General features: G+C 44.6%; 1 protein-coding gene across 1 annotated transcript; it reads left to right on the top strand.

The window, feature by feature from the left end:
* The first annotated feature begins 5,720 nt into the window (after positions 1–5,720).
* On the top strand, positions 5,721–19,186 carry LOC139158173 (vomeronasal type-2 receptor 26-like). The gene is made up of 6 exons (XM_070735591.1): positions 5,721–5,731; positions 7,351–7,642; positions 9,265–10,122; positions 16,502–16,720; positions 16,888–17,022; positions 18,293–19,186. Exons 1-6 carry the CDS (start codon positions 5,721–5,723, stop codon positions 19,184–19,186), a joined length of 2,409 nt encoding a protein of 802 aa, XP_070591692.1.
* Positions 19,187–20,300: the final 1,114 nt, after the last annotated feature.

The following is a 20,300-nucleotide window of genomic DNA, read 5'->3' on the forward strand; positions in this document are numbered from 1 at the left end:
CCCACTCTGCTCTCTGTCCAGTCTGCACTCTCAGCCCACTCTGTGCTTGTCTGCTCTGCTGAAATGAAACTAACTGTCCTGCTTTTGTTTACTTGAAGAAATAATCTACTTGTGGTATTGTGTGTGTGTGTGTAAATGTGTAAATGTGTGTATACACACACACACACGTACATGAAAAAAATTATGTGTGTGTGTGTGTAGATTTTCACTGGTACAGGTATGTAGGTCTTGGCGTATTTGGGTTTCTTCCTGTGTAAGTTTCAGAAATTACTGGCGATGTTTTGACAAGGAGTCTGTAGACTCGCCTGAAGTTGACAAGTGGGACCTTGTCAAAACGTCGCTGGTAATCTCTCAAACTTACACGGGAAGAAACCCAAAAATTTTCATTAAATGTGATGGACTCCAGAGTTTGGGGGATAATGTGGACATTTCTTGGGATTCATAAAACACTAGTAATTCTTACTTTATCTCAGTGGATTTTCAGAGATTAACCCTCCCTTAGAATAGAATAGAATAGAATAGAATAGGAGAGGAGAGAAGAGAAGAGAAGAGAAGAGAAGTGAAGAGAAGTGAAGAGAAGAGAATTCTTTATTGGCCAAGTATGATTGTTTCCTGAATGCTTATTTGCACCCTATGACAATAATTGTTTGTACCTCATGATTCTTGATGTACCAAAACCAAATTCCTTGTGTGTCCAAAGTAAACAGGTCCTCAATGCATAAAGAGGTTTGTGTCAGGTCAAAACATGTTTACTTAGCATGCTCTGAATAACACGGCTGGGTCCCTTGAGAGTTGGTGTTGAGATGAAGGCTTATCTTGAAGACTTATAACCCTTCTTGCGCCCTCTGAAGTCATTAGAGCATCGCAATCCCTCCATCATGCTTTGTTGACTTCATCTAAGGGGGTCTCTTTCTGTAGACAATGAGTTGGCTTTTAATATTGCTGTGGATCTTGCCTGCAGTTGTTCTGATTGTCTCAAAGCCAAACTGCTTCTGGAGGAGTGCTTATCAAGCACAGAAAGACTATTACAGACCTGGAGATCTTATTATCGGTGGAAACCTGCCTCTCTCCATTTCTGTAGTTATAATGTTTCCTTTACGTGAACCTCCTAGTGATAGGGAGGCTTATTCTCTGTAAGTATTTCCTTGATTGTCTTTTCCCCTCAGGGCAATATGGAGAGGGCAGTCTTGAAGATGGGGCAGATTTATGGTTTGTTTGTTTGTTTATTTATTTTATTTTATTCTATTCGACTTCTATGCCGCCCAATTCCAAAGGACTCAGGGTGGCTTACAACAATGTAAAAATATAAATACAGTAAAATAGAAGACAGATATGGAAAATCTAAAACTATAAACGCCAGTTAAAAACCCATAACTCAACCAATCCAGGCAACACACATATGTACCATTCAATGTAATTTGGCCATGACAGATGTCAGTTTCATGGCCCCCAGGCCTGCCAATTTAAACCCCACCCAGCCTATGTGTATGTGGAACTTTCCTATTTAAGACACATGGATTCTCCTTTTGGGGGGGGGGGGTGTATGATTTTTTTAAATTGTTTTTCACACCTTACAGAGATTCCAATTTACATACCTCAAATGAAAATACTGTATAATACAATACAATATCAAATGCCAAATTCTTAGTCAAATTAATCAATTTTTTCTAATTATTCATCCAATTTATTCTAGAATATATCATTCATCCTGTGCTATCATCCAGATTTTATATATTGTTCTTCGCTTTCATTTGTATTTCAAGTGCTATAGCTATCTAAATTTTTCTTGGCTATTTGCTATTTTTCATAACTGTGCCATCAGGCTTCAGTCCCTTTCTAGCGTTCTTAGTAAACACATTCCTGCTGTTATTTGAAAAACCCTCATTTTATCATAACTGCCCTTAATGGATTCTCCTTGATGATTCAATCTCCCTCCAACCCCCTTCTCAAGCCCTCTAACTCTTCAGTGGTGGAGAATATCTTGTCACACAAGCGAGTCAACCTTTCCTCCGTTTCCCTGTAGGTGAGGTGCACATTGCAAAGAACCCAACTTAATTCAGATTACTACTAGAGTTGGAAGGGACCTTACAGGTCATGTAGTCCAACCCCCCATTCAGGCAAGAGTCCCTACGCTATTTTGGACAAATGGCAATCCAATCTCCCTTTGAAAGTCTCAAGTAAATAGTGTGACAGTGTTGAGGGAATTATTTATTTAGCAGAGTGGTGGCGTTCGGGAAAAAACAATTTCTGTATCTCGTTTTCTTAGTGTGCAGTGCTCTGGAGTGACGTTTTGAGGGTAGGAGTTGAAACAGATTATGTCCAGGATGTGAGGGGTCAGTAAATATTTTCATGGCCCCCTTTATAAGTTTAAGTTAAGTATTTTTTTTATGTATATATATTTATTTTATTTAACATACAAACATTTAAACACCATACAAAACAACATTAAACATTTACGATTTATATATATACAATATTTATCTTTTACAATTCTGTTTGCTATACCTTTTTCTTAATTTCCACCCAGTTGTATATTTTCTCCCACACTCTATAATAGTACTTATTTTGTTGGTTTTGTATCTCATATGTTAATTTGCTAAATTTGGCGCAGTCTAATATTTTTTTAATCACCATTTCTTTGTTTGGAGTCTTTTCTTGTTTCCCTACTTGTGCAAGTTAAGTTAAGTATTATTAGATTTATATGCCGCCCCTCTCCAAAGACTCGGGGCGGCTCACAACAACGTTTCATACAGTATACTGATCCCCAATGGAAGGCAGGTTGGCAGCAATTGTTTTGGGGTTTGTTTTGTTTTGTTTTTGCAGTTTTGATTCTCCTCTGAAGTCTGTGTCGGTCTTGTTGGGCTGCAGAACCAAACCAGACAGTTATAGAGGTGCAGATGACAGACTCAATGATTCCTTTGTAGAACTGTATTAGCAGCTCCTAGGGCAGTTTGAACTTCCTGAGTTGGTGCAGAAAGAACATTCTTTGTTGTGCTTTTTTGATGATGTTTTTGATGTTAGATTACCATTTTAGGTCTTGAGATATGATAGAACCTAGAAGTTTGTAGGTCTCTACTGTTGATACTGTCTTTCCAAGTATTGTGAGAGGCGGTAGAAACATAGAAACATAGAAGACTGACAGCAGAAAAAGACCTCATGGTCCATCTAGTCTGCCCTTATACTATTTCCTGTATTTTATCTTACAATGGATATATGTTTATCCCAGGCATGTTTAAATTCAGTTACTGCGGATTTACCAACCACGTCTGCTGGAAGTTTGTTCCAAGGATCTACAGTGATCCCTCGATTTTCGCGATCTCAATCTTCGCGAAACGCTATATCGCGATTTTTCCACCCGATGACGTCACTCCTTTCCTTTCTCATCTTTCTTTCTCTCTCTCTTTCTCTATCTTGCTTCTTCCTCTCTCACACTCTCTTCCTCCCTCTCTCATCTCTTTCTTTCCTTCTCTCTCTTTCTCTATCTCTCCCCCTCTTGCTCTCGAGCGGCAAGCGAGCAGCCGGGCGGGCGGGTGAACGGGCAAGCGGCAAGCGAGCGGCCGGGTGGGCGGGTGAACGGGCAAGCGGCAAGCGAGCAGCCGGGCGGGCGGGTGAACGGGCAAGCGGCAAGCGAGCGGCTGGGTGGGCGGGTGAACCGGCAAGCGGCAAGCGAGCAGCCAGGCGGGCGGGTGAACGGGCAAGCGGCAAGCGGCATGCGAGCGGCTGGGTGGGCGGGTGAACGGGCAAGCGGCAAGCGAGCAGCCGGGCGGGCGGGTGAACGGGCAAGCGGCAAGCGAGCGGCTGGGTGGGCGGGTGAACGGGCAAGCGGCAAGCGAGCAGCCGGGCGGGCGGGTGAACGGGCAAGCGGCAAGCGGCATGCGAGCGGCTGGGTGGGCGGGTGAACGGGCAAGCGGCAAGCGAGCAGCCGGGCGGGCGGGTGAATGGGCAAGCGGCAAGCGAGCGGCCGGCCGGCCGGGTGAACGGGCAAGCGGCAAGCGAGCAGCCGGGTGGGCGGGTGAACGGGCAAGCGGCAAGCGAGCGGCCGGGCGGGCGGGTGACGGGCAAGCAGCAAGCGGCAAGCGATCTTGGGGTTTCCCCATTGCCTGGGTGGCGGGAAGACCCAGGGAAGGTTCCTTCGGCCGCCCAGCAGCTGATCTGCTCCGCAGCGCGGCAGCAGCGAGGAGCCGAAGATGGGGTTTCCCCTTTGCCTGGGCAACGGGGAAACCCCATCTTCGGCTCCTCGCTGCTGCCGCGCTGCGGAGCAGATCAGCTGCTGGGCGGCCGAAAGAACCTTCCCTGGGTGCCGCCTGCCGCCCACGCAAACTCCACCATCTGCGCATGTGCGGCCATGAAAAAAAGGGCGCGCATGCGCAGATGGTGTTTTTACTTCCGCAACCCTACATCGCGAAAAATCGATTATCGCGAGTGGTCTTGGAACGGAACCCTCGCGATACTCGAGGGATCACTGTACTGCTTTTTCAGTGAAATAATATTTTCTCACGTTGCTTTTGATCTTTCCCCCGACTAGCTTCAGATTGTGTCCCCTTGTTCTTGTGTTCACTTTCCTATTAAAAACACTTCCCTCCTGAACCTTATTTAACCCTTTAACATATTTAAATGTTTCGATCATGTCCCCCCTTTTCCTTCTGTTCTCCAGACTATACAGATTGAGTTCATTAACTCTTTCCTGATACGTTTTATGCTTAAGACCTTCCACCATTCTTGTAGCCCGGCTTTGGACCCGTTCAATTTTGTCACTATCTTTTTGTAGGTGAGATCTCCAGAACTGAACACAGTATTCCAAATGTGGTCTCACCAGCGCTCTATATAAGGGGATCACAATCTCCCTTTTCCTGCTTGTTATACCTCTAGCTATGCAGCCAAGCATCCTACTTGCTTTTCCTACTGCCCGACCACACTGCTCACCCATTTTGAGACTGTCAGAAATCACTATCCCTAAATCGTTCTCTTCTGAAGTTTTAGCCAACACAGAACTGCCAATGCAATACTCAGATTGAGGATTCTTTTTCTCCAAGTGCATTATTTTACATTTGGAAACATTAAACTGCATTTTCCATTGCGTTGACCATTTATCTAGTAAAGCTAAATCATTTACCATATTACAGACCTCTCCAGGAATATCAGCCCTATTGCACAGGTAGGATGGAAGGGGTTCTCCTAAAGTCTATCAACATTTCTATGGTTTTCAGTGTGTTCAGTTCTAGATTGTTCTGATCACACTATGAGGCTAGTTGTTCAACCTCCCATCTGTATGCGGTTTCATCATTTTCTCGAATGAGACCAATCACTGTTGTATCATCTGCAAACTTCAGTAGTTTAACAGATGGATCGTTTAAGATGCAGTCATTGGTATATAGAGAGAAGAGAAGTAGTGAGAGTACACAATCTTGGGGAGCCCCTGTGCTAATCATACAGGTATCTGATGTGATTTTTCCTAGCTTCACCTGCTGCTTCCTGTCTCTTAAGAAGCTTGTGATCCACTTACAACTGTATTCAGGTACCATTAGCTGATTTAGTTTAATTAAAGAATGTCCGGTATGATGGTGTTGAATGCTGAACTAAAGTCTACAAAGAGGACCCTAGCATAGATCTTTGGAAATTCAAGATGCTGTAGGGTGTAGTGCAGAGCCATATTAACAGAATCATCTGACAATCTATTTGCTCGGTATGCAACTTGCAGGGGGTCTAACAGTGGATCCGTGATGGTTTTCAAGTGGGACATCACTAGCCTTTCAAAGGTTTTCAAAACTATAGATGTTAGAGCAACTGGTCTGTAGTCATTCAGTTCCTTGATGGAGGGCCTCTTCAGCACTGGGATGATAGTAGAGCTGTATATCATGTATATCATGCTGTAAATGATCATTTCCGCAGCAACTCAGAGAAACGTGTTGGGGAGTGAGAGAGAGAGGAAACTTTAACACAACACTGTTGATAATAGTAGCAGGAACAAGTGATTGACAACAATCCTGTTTCCTGACAGCAGTAAATTAGATTTATTTATTTATTTGTTTGTTTGTTTGTTTGTTTGTTTGTTTATTTATTTATTTATTTGTTTATTTGTTTGTTTATTTATTTGTTTGTTTGTTTGTTTGTTTGTTTATTTATTTATTTATTTATTATTTATTTATTTTTTATTTTTTATTTTTTATTTTTTATTTATTTTTTATTTATTTTTTATTTATTTTTTATTTATTTTTTATTTATTTATTTATTTATTTATTTATTTATTTATTTATTGATTGATTGATTGATTGATTGATTGATTGATTGATTGGATTTGTATGCTGCCCCTCTCCGGAGACTGGGGGCTGCTAACAGCGACAATAAAACAGTGTACAATAGTAATTTGGTATTAGAAATAATTAAAAATCCATTAATATAAAAACCAAACATACATACATACATACCATGCATAGAATTGTAAAGGCATAGGGGGAAAGAGGATCTCAATTCCCCCATGCCTGGCGGCAGAGGTGGGTTTTAAGTTGTTTACGAAAGGCAAAGAGGGTGGGGGCAGTTCTAATCTCTGGGGGGAGTTGGTTCCAGAGGGCCAGGGCCGCCACAGAGAAGGCTCTTCCCCTGGGTCCCGCCAGGCGACATTGTTTAGTTGACGGGACCCGGAGAAGATCCACTCTGTGGGACCTAACTGGTCACTGGGATTCGTGCACCAGAAGGTGGTCTCTGAGGTAATCTGGTCCGGTGCCATGAAGGGCTTTATAGGTCATAACCAACACTTTGAATTGTGACCGGAAACTGATCGGCAACCAATGCAGACTGCGGAGTGTTGGTGTAACATGGGCATATTTGGGGAAGCCCATGATTGCTCTCGCAGCTGCATTCTGCATGATCTGAAGTTTCCGAACATTCTTCAAAGTTAGCCCTATGTGGGGAGCGTTACAGTAGTCAAGCCTCGAGGTGATGAGGGCATGAGTGACCGTGAGCAGTGACTCACGGTCCAAGTAGTGTCGCAACTGGTGCACAAGGCGAACCTGGGCGAATGTCCCCCTCACCACAGCTGAAAGATGTTTCTCTAATGTGAGCTGCGGATCGAGGAGGACGCCCAAGTTGCGAACCTTCTCTGAGGGGGCCAGTGATTCTCCCCCCAGGGTAATGGAAGGACAGATGGAGTTGTCCTTGGGAGGTAAGATCCACAGCCACTCCGTCTTGTCTGGGTTGAGTCTGAGCTTGTTGACACTCATCCAGGCCCTAACATCCTCCAATTTGTATTGGTTTGTTTTATGATTAACTCCTAGAATCCTGATAATGCTTTCTTAACCACATATACCTCTCCCTCTTTTTCCTGTCTATTCTCCTCTAACCTTTGCAACAAAGACCTGTTCCCAAGAACTACCAACACATTCTGGCCTTGGCATTTGCCATTCAGGAAGTCAACAAAGACCCACAGCTTCTCCCCAACATCACCCTGGGCTTCCGCATCTACCAAGAGAATCAGTATGCCAGCATGACGGAAGATGTCAGCCTGTCTCTGCTCTCCAGTCAGGGGAAAATATTTCATAACTACAAGTGCGACACACAGGACAATCTTCTCTCTGTCCTTGGGGGTCTCAACTCCAGAACTTCCTACCAGATGGCAACTGTGTTTGGCTATTTCAAGACTTCTCAGGTACTTGGACAGGTAACAGGGTGAAAGGGGAGATGCAGATGTAACACTGTAGGGTTTGCCTTGTGTTATTAGTCCCAACTATCTGCACAGTCAATTCTGTGACCTGCTTGATAAAATTAACAGCTGAGTAGTGTAATTGGCAGGTTGACTTCAATGGGTTTTCAGCTGCCTCCAAGCTAATCCTGGAATGTAGCTCTTGCAGCCTGTAATCCTTCCCAGTTAAGAACTCAATTTAAATTAAAGAGATTTACATTTCTTTTTATTCCAGTGATGAGTCAGTCAGGAGAGTTTGGCTGAATAAGCAACATGCTCCCAGTAAAATTAGCTTCCTTATTCAGATCCAGTACCTCAACCCCAACTCAAAAATCTGTCTTGGGGTTGCGAAGGAAATACAGGTAGATTTTGAAAAGAAGGACCAGGAAAGACATGACAGCAGTGTTCCAATGTCTCAGGGGTTGCCCCAAAGAAGGAGTCAACCTATTCTCCAAAGCACGTGAAGAAATGGGTGGAAACTAAAGAAGGAGAGACGCAATTTAGAACTAAGGAGAAATTTCCTGACAGTTAGAACAATTAACCAGTAGAACAGCTTGTCTCCAGAAGTTGTGAATGCTCCAACACTGGAAGTTTTTAAGGAGATGTTGGATAACCATCTGTCTGAAGTAGTGTAGGGTTTCCTGCCTAAGCAGGGGGTTAGAATAGAAGACCTCCAAGGTCCCTTCCAACTCTGTTGTTGTTGTTGTTGTTGTTGTTGTTGTTATTATTATTATTATTATTATTATTATTATTATTATTATTATTATTAGTATGTCAGTACAACACAGCAAACGAGATCACTATGCTGGATTTCGTATTTCATCACCAGTCGGGCGCTTCCCAAGCACCTAGGACTGTGTGATGTAGCGGCGAATTATCTTTGCCGATCCCAGCAAAGCGGCCTTTTGCAATTGACAGATGGAGATTTTGTCAATTCCAATGGTTTTCAAATGTCTGCTGAGATCCTTTGGTACTGCGCCCAGCGTGCCAAGGACCACTGGGACCCCTTTCACTGGCTTATGCCAGAGTCGTTGCAGCTCGATTTTTAGATATTCGTATTTCACTAATTTCTCTAGCTGCTTCTCCTCAATTCTGCTGTCTACTGGGATTGCGATGTCGATGATCCATACTTTCTTTTTCTCCACGATCACAATGTCTGGTGAGTTATGCTTCAGAATTCAGTCAGTCTGAAGTCGGAAGTCCCACAGTAGTTTTGCTTGCTCATTTTTGACCACTTTTTCAGGCTTATGATCCCACCAGTTCTTTGCCACTGGTAAATGGTAGTTCCGGCACAAGTTCCAGTGGATCATCTGTGCCACAGCATCATGTCTATGCTTGTAGTCAGTCTGTGCGATCTTTTTGCAGCAGCTGAGTATGTGATCGATTGTTTCATCTGTTTCTTTACAGAGAATTTATTATTATTATTATTATTATTATTATTATTATTATTATTATTATTATTAGCAAGGTTATGGGCATTGGGGTCTAGAATCCTGCTAATCTAGAAGGTTTCAGGTTAGGAACAAAAAATTTAGATTCCTTTTCCTTGATTAACCTCTTCCTTGTCTGCCATCTCCACCCTCTTTCAGCTAGGTTACCGCTTCTCTGAGCCTGTTTTGAAGGATAAGAAGCAGTTCCCCACCTTCTATCAGCTTGATCCCCAATATCACCTACAGATCACAGCCATTGTTCAACTCCTTCTATATTTCCAGTGGAACTGGGTTGGGATTGTTGTTCAGAAGTCAGAGAACAGTGTTCTTTTCATGCAGGCTTTTGGTGCCACCCTTGCCCAGAATGATATTTGCATACAATTTGTAAAACAGATCTTACCCCGAATCTCAATTTTCAGTGAATTGCACAATGATGAAATAGATGTGCTTTGGACCATTTTGAACAGTGATGCTCATGTTGTGATTATCTCTAGCGATTCAAATTCTCTGCAAAGACTTATAGAAACCCTCTACATTTATGAAGAAGAAAATCACACTTCTTCTGGGAAGGTCTGGATCCTGACCACCCAATGGGAATTTTCAGCTATTGGCTTTTACTACGATTGGATGAAATTAAAATCCCTCCATGGCGCTTTGTCTTTCACGGTTCACACAAACCTGGTGCCAGGATTCAAAGATTACCTCTGGGCTCTGAATCCACACAAACCCCATGGAGACATCTTTCTCCCTGAATGGTGGGAAGTTGTATTTGACTGTCAGATTTTGAAGGCAGGTGTGTCCTCACCTGATGGCCGAAGGGTTTGCACAGGAGAGGAGAACCTGGACAATCTCCCAGCCTCTGTCTTTGATGAAAAGATGACTGGTTTCAGCTACAGCATCTACAATGCGGTCTATTCTGTGGCACATGCATTACATGCTGTGTATATGTGGGAATCACAATGGGCATTGAAGAGGGGCCAGAAGAAACCACACCCTTTGTGCGTGAAGACCTGGAAGGTAACTGGAACTGGGCATGGGTAGCCTAGAAACAAGACGGGCCGGGGGGACATGATAGCAATCTATGGGTATTTGAGGGGTTGCCACAGAGAGGAGGGGGTCATGCTGTTTTCCAGGGCACCAGAGGGCCAGACGAGGAACAATGGCTGGAAGCTGACCAAGGAGAGATTCAATCTAGAAATAAGGAAGAACTTCCTGACAGTCAGAGCGATCAACCAGTGGAACAACCTGCCAGCGGAGGTTGTGAACTCCCCAATGTTGGACATTTTCAAGAGGAGATAGGACTGTCATCTCTCTCTCTCTCTCTTACTCCCAAACTGTGTCAGGCCAACCTTTGAATTCACATAATTCACATAAAACAGAGTCGACTGACAACGAGTCAGTCGAGGTGACTGGGGCACGTACTTGTCCACCTGTCTGGGAAGAGTTTGATCTGGTGACACCTGATGAAGTGGACAAGGCCATTGGAGCTGTGAGTTCCGCCACCTGTTTACTGGATCCGTGTCCCTCCTGGTTGGTTTCGGCCAGCAGGGAGGTGACACGGAGCTGGGCCCAGGAGATTACCAACGCTTCCTTGGGGAGGGGAGTTTTTCCAACACTCTATAAAGAAGCGCTCGTGCGCCCCCTCCTCAAGAAGCCCTCCCTGGACCCAGCCGTACTTAATAACTATCATCCAGTCTCCAACCTTCCCTTTATGGGGAAGGTTGTTGAGAAGGTGGTGGCACTCCAGCTCCAGCGGTCCTTGGAAGAAGCCGATTATCTAGGTCCCCAGCAGTCGGGCTTCAGGCCCGGTTACAGCATGGAAACCGCTTTGGTCATGTTGATGGATGATCTCTGGCGGGCCCGGGACAGGGGTTTATCCTCTGTCCTGGTGCTTCTTGACCTCTCAGCAGCTTTCGATACCATCGACCATGGTATCCTTCTGCACCGGCTGGAGGGGTTGGGAGTGGGAGGCACTGTTCTTCAGTGGTTCTCCTCCTACCTCTCTGGCCGGTCGCAGTTGGTGTTAGTGGGGGGTCAGAGGTCGGCTCCGAGGTCTCTCCCTTGTGGGGTGCCTCAGGGGTCGGTCCTCTCCCCCCTGCTATTCAACATCTACATGAAACCGCTGGGTGAGATCATCCAAGAACATGGAGTGAGGTATCATCAATACGCCGATGATACCCAGCTTTACATCTCCACCCCATGCCCAGTCAACGAAGCGGTGGAAGTGATGTGCCGGTGCCTGGAGGCTGTTGGGGCCTGGATGGGTGTCAACAGACTCAAGCTCAACCCGGATAAGACGGAGTGGCTGTGGGTTATGCCTCCCAAGGACAATCCCATCTGTCCGTCCATCACCCTGGGGGGGTAATCATTGCCCCCCTCAGAGAGGGTCAGCAACTTGGGCGTCCTCCTCGATCCACAGCTCACATTAGAAAACTATCTCTCAGCTGTGGCGAGGGGGCGTTTGCCCAGGTTCGCCTGGTGCACCAGTTGCGGCCCTATCTGGACCGGGACTCATTGCTCACAGTCACTCATGCCCTCATCACCTCGAGGTTCGACTACTGTAATGCTCTCTACATGGGGTTACCTCTGAAAAGTGTTCGGAAACTTCAGATCGTGCAGAATGCAGCTGCGAGAGCAGTCATGGGCTTACCTAGATATGCCCATGTTTCACCATCACTCCGCAGTCTGCATTGGCTTCCGATCAATTTCCGGTCACAATTCAAAGTGTTGGTTATGACCTTTAAAGCCCTTCATGGCATCGGACCAGAATACCTCCGAGACCGCCTCCTGCCGCACGAATCCCAGCGACTGATTAGGTCCCACAGAGTGGGCCTTCTCCGGGTCCCGTCAACTAAACAGTGTCGGTTGGCGGGCCCCAGGGGAAGAGCCTTCTCTGTGGCGGCACCAGCTCTCTGGAACCAACTCCCCCCGGAGATTAGAACTGCCCCTACTCTTCCTGCCTTCCGTAAACTCCTTAAAACCCACCTTTGCCATCAGGCATGGGGGAATTAAGACATCTCCCCCTGGGCATGTTTAAATTGTGTATTTATTTATTTATTTATTTATTGGATTTGTATGCCGCCCCTCTCCAGAGACTCGGGGCGGCTAACAGCGACAATAAAACAGTGTACAATACTAATTTGGTATTGATGATTAAAAATCAATTAATATAAAAACCAAACATACATACATACATACCATGCATAGAATTGTAAAGGCCTAGGGGGAAAGAGGATCTCAATTCCCCCATGCCTGGCGGCAGAGGTGGGTTTTAAGTTGTTTACGAAAGGCAAGGAGGGTGGGGGCAGTTCTAATCTCTGGGGGGAGTTGGTTCCAGAGGGCTGGGGCCACCACAGAGAAGGCTCTTCCCCTGGGTCCCGCCAGGCGACATTGCTTAGTTGACGGGACCCGGAGAAGATCCACTCTGTGGGACCTAACTGGTCGCTGGGATTCATGCAGCAGAAGGCGGTCCCTGAGGTAATCTGGTCCGGTGCCATGAAGGGCTTTATAGGTCATAACCAACACTTTGAATTGTGACCGGAAACTGATCGGCAACCAATGCAGACTGCGGAGTGTTGGTGTAACATGGGCATATTTGGGAAAGCCCATGATTGCTCTCGGAGCTGCATTCTGCACGATCTGAAGTTTCCGAACATTTTTCAAAGGTAGCCCCATGTAGAGAGTGTTACAGTAGTCAAACCTCGAGGTGATGAGGGCATGAGTGACTGTGAGCAGTGACTCCCGGTCCAAGTAGGGTCGCAACTGGTGCACAAGGCGAACCTGGGCAAACGTCCCCCTCGCCACAGCTGAAAGATGTTTCTCTAATGTCAGCTGTGGATCGAGGAGGACGCCCAAGTTGCGAACCTTCTCTGAGGGGGCCAGTGATTCTCCCCCCAGGGTAATGGATGGACAGATGGAGTTGTCCTTGGGAGGTAAGATCCACAGCCACTCCGTCTTGTCTGGGTTGAGTTTGAGCTTGTTGACACTCATCCAGGCCATAACATCCTCCAGGCACCGGCCCATCACTTCCACTGCTTCGTTGGCTGGACATGGGGTGGAGATGTATAACTGGGTATCATCGGCGTATTGATGATACCTCACCCCATGCCCTTGGATGATCTCACCTAGCGGTTTCATGTAGATATTAAATAGCATGGTATGCTTGTGAGTGTGTCTGTTAGTATATGGGGTTTTCTTTTAAATCTAAAATGTTTTAAACTTGCTCGGATTATTTATGATTTGTTTTCTCTGCTGTGAGCCGCCCCGAGTCCTCGGAGAGGGGCGGCATACAAATCTAAATAATAAATAAATAATAAATAAATAAATAAATAAATAATGACTTTGGGCCTGACCCTCTTGTTAGCAGTTCAATATTACCAGAGAATGTAGCTGCCGTAGCATAATGTTAGGATAGGATTTGATATCTGGACTTCTGACATAAATGCCTTATTCACTTTTATCCCATTAGCCAGAAACAGGACTGCACATAGGTCACAAAGCGAGTCTGCATTTCTGGTGAACTCTGCTTGAGGAAGTGACTGGCCATAAAGTGGTTCATGGCAGCTCCCCTTGAATAACAAGAATGTGTCAGCAGGATGAGAACTGTGTGATAAAAGGGTGCATATTTACATTTCCTGGGATAAACAGGACAAAGGCAGCAATAAAAGACCTTGCCTTGAGGTAAACAGGAGATAGCCATTCTAACAACAAAGGTCCCAGGAAATTGGCCATGAGAGACATTTGTTCAGTAGAAACTAGTTACGTGCCATATGTAGATAGGAAGGACTCGGAAGTTGTGTCATATCTTAGAGTTACGTTACTGGATATTTGTATACCACTTGACATATACGTATAACCTTACCCAATTTGCATATTCCCCCAATAAAAGGGTGTGCACAGCTCAATACTGTGTCATTTCACCTGGAGAGAAATGTGTCCAAGTTTTCTTTCTAGGATTCACGTTCGTGAGTGACCCCATGCGTCTGGGTCGCCCTGAGTCCCTCTGAAACCTCGATCCCCTCAGGGACTTTGCGGCGTCGCAAGAGAAGAAGCAGCGAAGGATTAGATTAAAAACTCTTAAAGCCTTTTTGGCAATGTTGTTGCAGTGGGCTCTAGGACTGAGATGAGTACTCCAGAGTGAGGGTCATCAAGTTCAATTCCTCCAAGTTTATATTTAGTATTCTGATTCTTTTTACCAATGTGTAAGATGGAGCATTTAGTGGTGGAGATTTGAAGTTGCCCGGTTTTTTTTAATCATTCAGCTACATGGTCAAGGTCTTTTGGAAGAGTAGCAGTGTTGTCAGTGGTATTAAATAGTTTAGCATCATTGGCACGGAGAACACAATTGTTTCCAGTTCGGTTAGGATTCTGGTGCAACAACAGGTTATAATTTACAAATGGAATTGTCTCATTTTACCACAAGCATATTTGTCTCCCTCCACACTTTCATTTGAGGGGAAAATAGCTTTCTTTTTTAACCTTAAAGTGAAATATATAGAAACATAGAAACATAGAAGACTGACGGCAGAAAAGGACCTCATGGTCCATCTAGTCTGCCCTTATACTATTTTCTGTATTTTATCTTACAATAGATATATGTTTATCCCAGGCATGTTTAAATTCAGTTACTGTGGATTTACCAACCACGTCTGCTGGAAGTTTGTTCCAAAGATCTACTACTCTTTCAGTAAAATAATATTTTCTCATGCTGCTTTTGATCTTTCCCCCAACTAACTTCAGATTGTGTCCCCTTGTTCTTGTGTTCACTTCCCTCTTATTTGCCCTCTTATTCACCAAAGGTCATTTCTCTATCAACTAAGAACACACTTGCTATTCTAGTTCTGCACTGGGGTATAGTAAACTAAAGAAATGCTAAATTGTCTGTTAAAGGCCTATCCAGAAAATTCTGAGTAACCCCATCTCTGTTTCATGTTCTGCATTTAGAATAATATTCCACATATTGCAATTTTAAAAGAAATCACCATCAATTAGCCTGCTGCTTGCTGCCTTAGAAAAAGAGGCAGGGATCAGTGGAGAATTTTTCAACTACGGTCTGGACTTTGCTTATCTCTCCAAGGTCAATTAATAATAATAATTTAATAATAATTTATTGGATTTGTATGCCACCCCTCTCCGTAGACTCGGGGCGGCTAACAACAATAATAAACACAACATGTACAATCCAATAATAAAACAACTAAAAACCCCTATTATAAAACCAAACGTACACACAAACATACCATGCATAACTTGTAATGGCCTAGGGGGAAGAGCTATCTCAACTCCCCCATGCCTGGCAGTATAAATGAGTCTTGAGTAGTTTACAAAAGACAGGGAGGGTGGGGGCCGTTCTAATCTCTGGGGGGAGTTGGTTCCAAGGGCCGGGGCCGCCTCAGAGAAGGCTCTTCCCCTGGGGCCCACCAAACAACATTGTTTAGTCGACCGGACCCGGAGAAGGCCAACTCTGTGGGACCTTATCGGTTGCTGCGATTCGTGCGGTAGCAGGCGGTTCCGGAGGTAATCTGGTCCATTGCCATGTAGGGCTTTAAAGATCATGACCAACACTTTGAATTGTGACCGGAAACTGATTGGCAGCCAATGCAAGCTACGGAGTGTTGAAGAAATGTGGGCAAATCTTGGAAGCCCCACGATGGCTCTCGCGGCTGCGTTCTGCACGATCTGAAGTTTCCGAACACTTTTCAGACGTAGCCCCATGTAGAGAGCGTTGCAGTAATCGAACCTCAAGGTGATGAGGGCATGAGTGACTGTGAGCAATGACTCCCTGTCCAAATAGGGCCGTAACTGGTGCACCAGGCGAACCTGGGCAAACGCCTTCCTTGCCACAGCCGAAAGATGATGTTCCAATGTCAGCTGTGGATCAAGGAGGATGCTCAAGTTGCGAACCCTCTCTGAGGGGGTCAGTAGTTTCCCCCCCCAGGGTAATTGATGGACAGATGGAATTGTCCTTGGAAGGCAAGACCCACAGCCACTCCATCTTGTCTGGATTGAGTTTGAGTTTGTTGACACCCATTCAGGGCCCAACAGCCTCCAGGCACTGGCACATCACTTCCACTGCTTCGTTGACTGGACATGGGGTGGAGATGTATAACTGGGTATCACATTTCTTCTAGCTTTGGTAGATAGCAGCCTTCTGGTTGAGTAACTGCAAGGGGGTTGGGCTGTACAGTTTGTTTCAAGTTGCTATTTTTGTGCACTTTGTCTCAGAGCTTGCCTGGAATGGCTTGTTTTTGGTCCATTCCTGGTAAAAGTACTTTTCTCTAAATTTATGGAACTGAGGATTTTTCCTTTCTAGGAAATGGACAGAGGCAGCCCTGACAATTTATTTCTATTTCTTCCCTTTCATGGACTTGTTTGTTTGCTTGTTTTGCAATTCCAGATGCCTGTCTTCTTGAGAAAGGTCCTTTTCAACAACACCGCTGGGGAGGAAGTCTCCTTTTCAGAAACTGGAATGAAATATACAGGATTTGATATCCTCAATTGGGTCGTCTTTGCAAATATGACGATCCTTCAAGAGAAAGTCGGATGGGCCAATCCTGAGGCTCCTTCAGCTGAAGAGTTCAGCATTGATTCTGACGCCATTGTGTGGGCCAACCAGGTAGGGACCAGATGCTGCTTCCAGGGTTCAGGAGAACTGAGAGAAGGGGAAGGGACTATTGAGATGGAAACTCTCATCCTAATTAAGCAAGAAGAGGCATTTTTATACAGATCCTGCAGTCCATCAGAATGTTCTAAACCTCTCAATGCTAAAATCTCTCATTTCAGACCAAGCCTTTCTCCCGATGTGTGAAACGCTGCATTCCTGGACAAGTCAAGAAAGTTGCAGAGGGGAGGCTCATTTGTTGCTATGAATGTGCCTCTTGCCCAGAAGAGACCATCTCTAATCAAACAGGCAAGTTGCTCAAGGAGCACCTCAAAGTGGAATGAAAAATCTGGGGCTGCCCCAAAGAAGAGAGAGTCAAGCTATTTTCCAAGACACCTAAGAGCAGGACAAGAAATGGAAACTTCAGTTTAATGTTTCCAAATGTAAAATAATGCACTTGGGGAAAAGGAATCCTCAATCTGAGTATTGCATTGGCAGTTCTGTGTTAGCAAAAACTTCAGAAGAGAAGGATTTAGGGGTAGTGATTTCTGACAGTCTCAAAATGGGTGAACAGTGTGGTCGGGCAGTAGGAAAAGCAAGTAGGATGCTTGGCTGCATAGCTAGAGGTACAACAAGCAGGGAGAGGGAGATTATGATCCCGCTATATAGAGCGCTGGTGAGACCACATTTGGAGTACTGTGTTCAGTTCTGGAGACCTCACCTACAAAAAGATATTGACAAAATTGAACGGGTCCAAAGATGGGCTAAAAGAATGGTGGAAGGTCTTAAGCATAAAACGTATCAGGAAAGACTTAATGAACTCAATCTGTATAGTCTGGAGGACAGAAGAAAAAGGGGGGACAGGATCGAAACATTTAAATATGTTAAAGGGTTAAATAAGGTTCAGGAGGGAAGTGTTTTTAATAGGAAAGTGAACACAAGAACAAGGGGACACAATCTGAAGTTAGTTGGGGGAAAGATCAAAGGCAACATGAAAAAATATTCTTTTACTGAAAGAGTAGTAGATCCTTGGAACAAACTTCCAGCAGACGGGGTTGGTAAATCCACAGTAACTGAATTTAAACATGCCTGGGATAAACATATATCCATCCTAAGATAAAATACAGGAAATAGTATAAGGGCAGACTAGATGGACCATGAGGTCTTTTTCTGCCAACAGTCTTCTATGTTTCTATGTTTCTAAGAAGCAATGGGTGGAAACTAATCAAGGAGAGAAGCAACCTACAACTAAGGAGAAACTGATGTGAAAACTATCAGTGAAACGCCTTGCCTCTAGAAGTTGTAAAGGTTCCAACACTGGAAGTTTTTAAGAAAAGATTAGATAACCATTTGTCTGAAGTGGTGTAGGGTTTCCTGCCTATGCAGGGGGTTGGACTAGAAGACCTTCAAGTTCCCTTCCAACTCTGTTATTCTACTATATTCTATTCTAAAGTATAACACAGAGAAGTAAAGCCAAAGAGCTGAAAATATCCTTATCTCTAATTAAAATATCCAGAGTTATCAACTGTGTTTTGATAACACAATTTTTGAAATACAAAGTCACTCTTGATTTCAGATGCAGCTCACTGTGACCCCTGCCCAGAAGACCAATATCCCAACAAGGAGAAGGACCACTGCATTGTGAAGAAGATCCACTTCCTCTCTTATCAAGACATCCTGGGATACACTTTAGTGTCTCTCACTCTTTTTCTCTTTATGAACACATTGGCAGTTCTGGCAATTTTCATTATATATCATGACACACCAATTGTCAAGGCCAACAACCGAGATCTCACCTATATCCTCCTGGTCTCCCTCCTGCTCTGCTTCCTCTGCTCCTTCCTCTTCATTGGTCGACCCAGGAAGTTCACTTGTCTTTTCCGACAAATTGCCTTTGCCATTGTCTTTTCCCTTGCAATTTCCTCTGTGTTGGCAAAAACTATCACGGTGGTTCTGGCCTTCATAGCCACCAAACCAGGGAACAAGGCAAGGAAATTCTTAGGAAAACCATTGACCAACTCCATTATCTTAGCCTGCCCTCTGATTCAAGCAATTCTTTGTGCCACCTGGCTGGTAATCTCTCCCCCATTTCCCAACTTTGATTTCTACTCCTTGGTAGGTGAGGCCATCTTGGAGTGTAATGAAGGCTCAGCTTCAATGTTTTACACTGTTCTTGCCTACCTGGGTTTCTTGGCCCTTGTCAGTTTCATAGTGGCTTTTTTGGCTAGGAAATTGCCAGACAGCTTTAATGAAGCTAAGTTCATTACTTTCAGCATGCTGGTCTTTTGCAGTGTTTGGATCAGCTTCCTCCCAGCCTATTTGAGCACCAAAGGGAAGTCGATGGTGGCTGTGGAGATCTTCTCCATCTTGGCCTCTGGGGCTGGTCTATTAGCTTGTATCTTTCCCCCGAAATGCTACATTATCTTATTGAGACCACATCTTAATTGTAGGGAAAATATAATGAGGAACAAGAATCTCTGATTCGTGTGGAATGTTTGAAAGTTTTATTTTTGCTTTGGACCATTTTTTGCATTTGATCTGATTTCTAAAAATTTGTGAAGTGAGAGAGCAGATAGTTCATTAAATATTTGAAAATCAAGTGATGTGAACAATCATAGGCCATTTATTAATCACCTATCATTTTATTATTTATTAAATCCAGTTCACACCACTGAGACCCCATGAAAAATTTGGAAATAAATTTAGATATCAAAGTGGTTGATATCAGTTTCCAGAACTACAGTTTACTGATATTTTCATCAAAATTATCTTTAAAAATATTTTGGGTTGGATGCGCTGTGTTGGGTTGGTTTTAGGCCAAATTGAAGAATTATAGACCAGTCTCCAACCTGCCCTTTCTGGGTAATGTTGTTGAGAAGATAGTGGCACTCCACCAGCAGTTCGTCCTCTCCCCCCTACTATTAACATCTACATGAAGCCACTGGGTGAGATCATCTGTTCGCATGGGGTAAGGTATCACCAGTACACAGATGATACACAGTTATACATCTCCATCCCATGCCAATTCAGTGAAGCGGTGGATGTGATGTGCTGGTACCAGGAGTCTGGATGGGGACCAAAAGGCTCAAGCTCAACCAGACAAGTGGCTGTGGGCATTTCCTCCTAAGGACCATTCGATCTGTCCGACCATCGTCCTGGGAGGAGAAACCTTAACCCTCACAGATAGGGTCTGCAACCTGGGTGTCCTCCTGTATCAAAACTGAACCTTAAACATCATTTCTTGGATGAGGCCAGGGGGACCTTTGCCCAGGCTCACCTGGTGTATCAGCTGCGACCCTATATAGACCTGGCGACTCTACACACAGTCGCTCAGGCCCTAATCACCTTCTGTCTTGATTATTGTAATGGGCTCTACATGGGGCTACCCTCAAAAAGTTTTTGGAGACTCCAAATGGTCCAGAATGCAACTACGTGAGTTGTCATTAGTGTACCTCGGTACACCCATATAACACCTATATCTGGGGCTTCCCAGATTCGCCCATGTATCTACAACACTCCGTGGCCTGCATTGGCTGCTGATCAGTTTCCGGTCACAATTCAAAGTGTTGGTCATGACCTTTAAAGCCCTACATGG

The sequence above is a fragment of the Erythrolamprus reginae genome, chromosome 1 (assembly GCF_031021105.1).
Source record: "Erythrolamprus reginae isolate rEryReg1 chromosome 1, rEryReg1.hap1, whole genome shotgun sequence".
Classification (NCBI taxonomy): Eukaryota; Metazoa; Chordata; class Lepidosauria; order Squamata; family Dipsadidae; genus Erythrolamprus; species Erythrolamprus reginae.

What these genes read in the sequence shown, in the direction of transcription:
- LOC139158173 (XM_070735591.1), top strand. An exon ending in GCTATTTCAAGACTTCTCAG is followed by an intron (nt 7,643 to 9,264) that starts GTACTTGGACAG and finishes ACCCTCTTTCAG; the next exon opens with CTAGGTTACCGCTTCTCTGA. An exon ending in TGTGCGTGAAGACCTGGAAG is followed by an intron (nt 10,123 to 16,501) that starts GTAACTGGAACT and finishes TTGCAATTCCAG; the next exon opens with ATGCCTGTCTTCTTGAGAAA.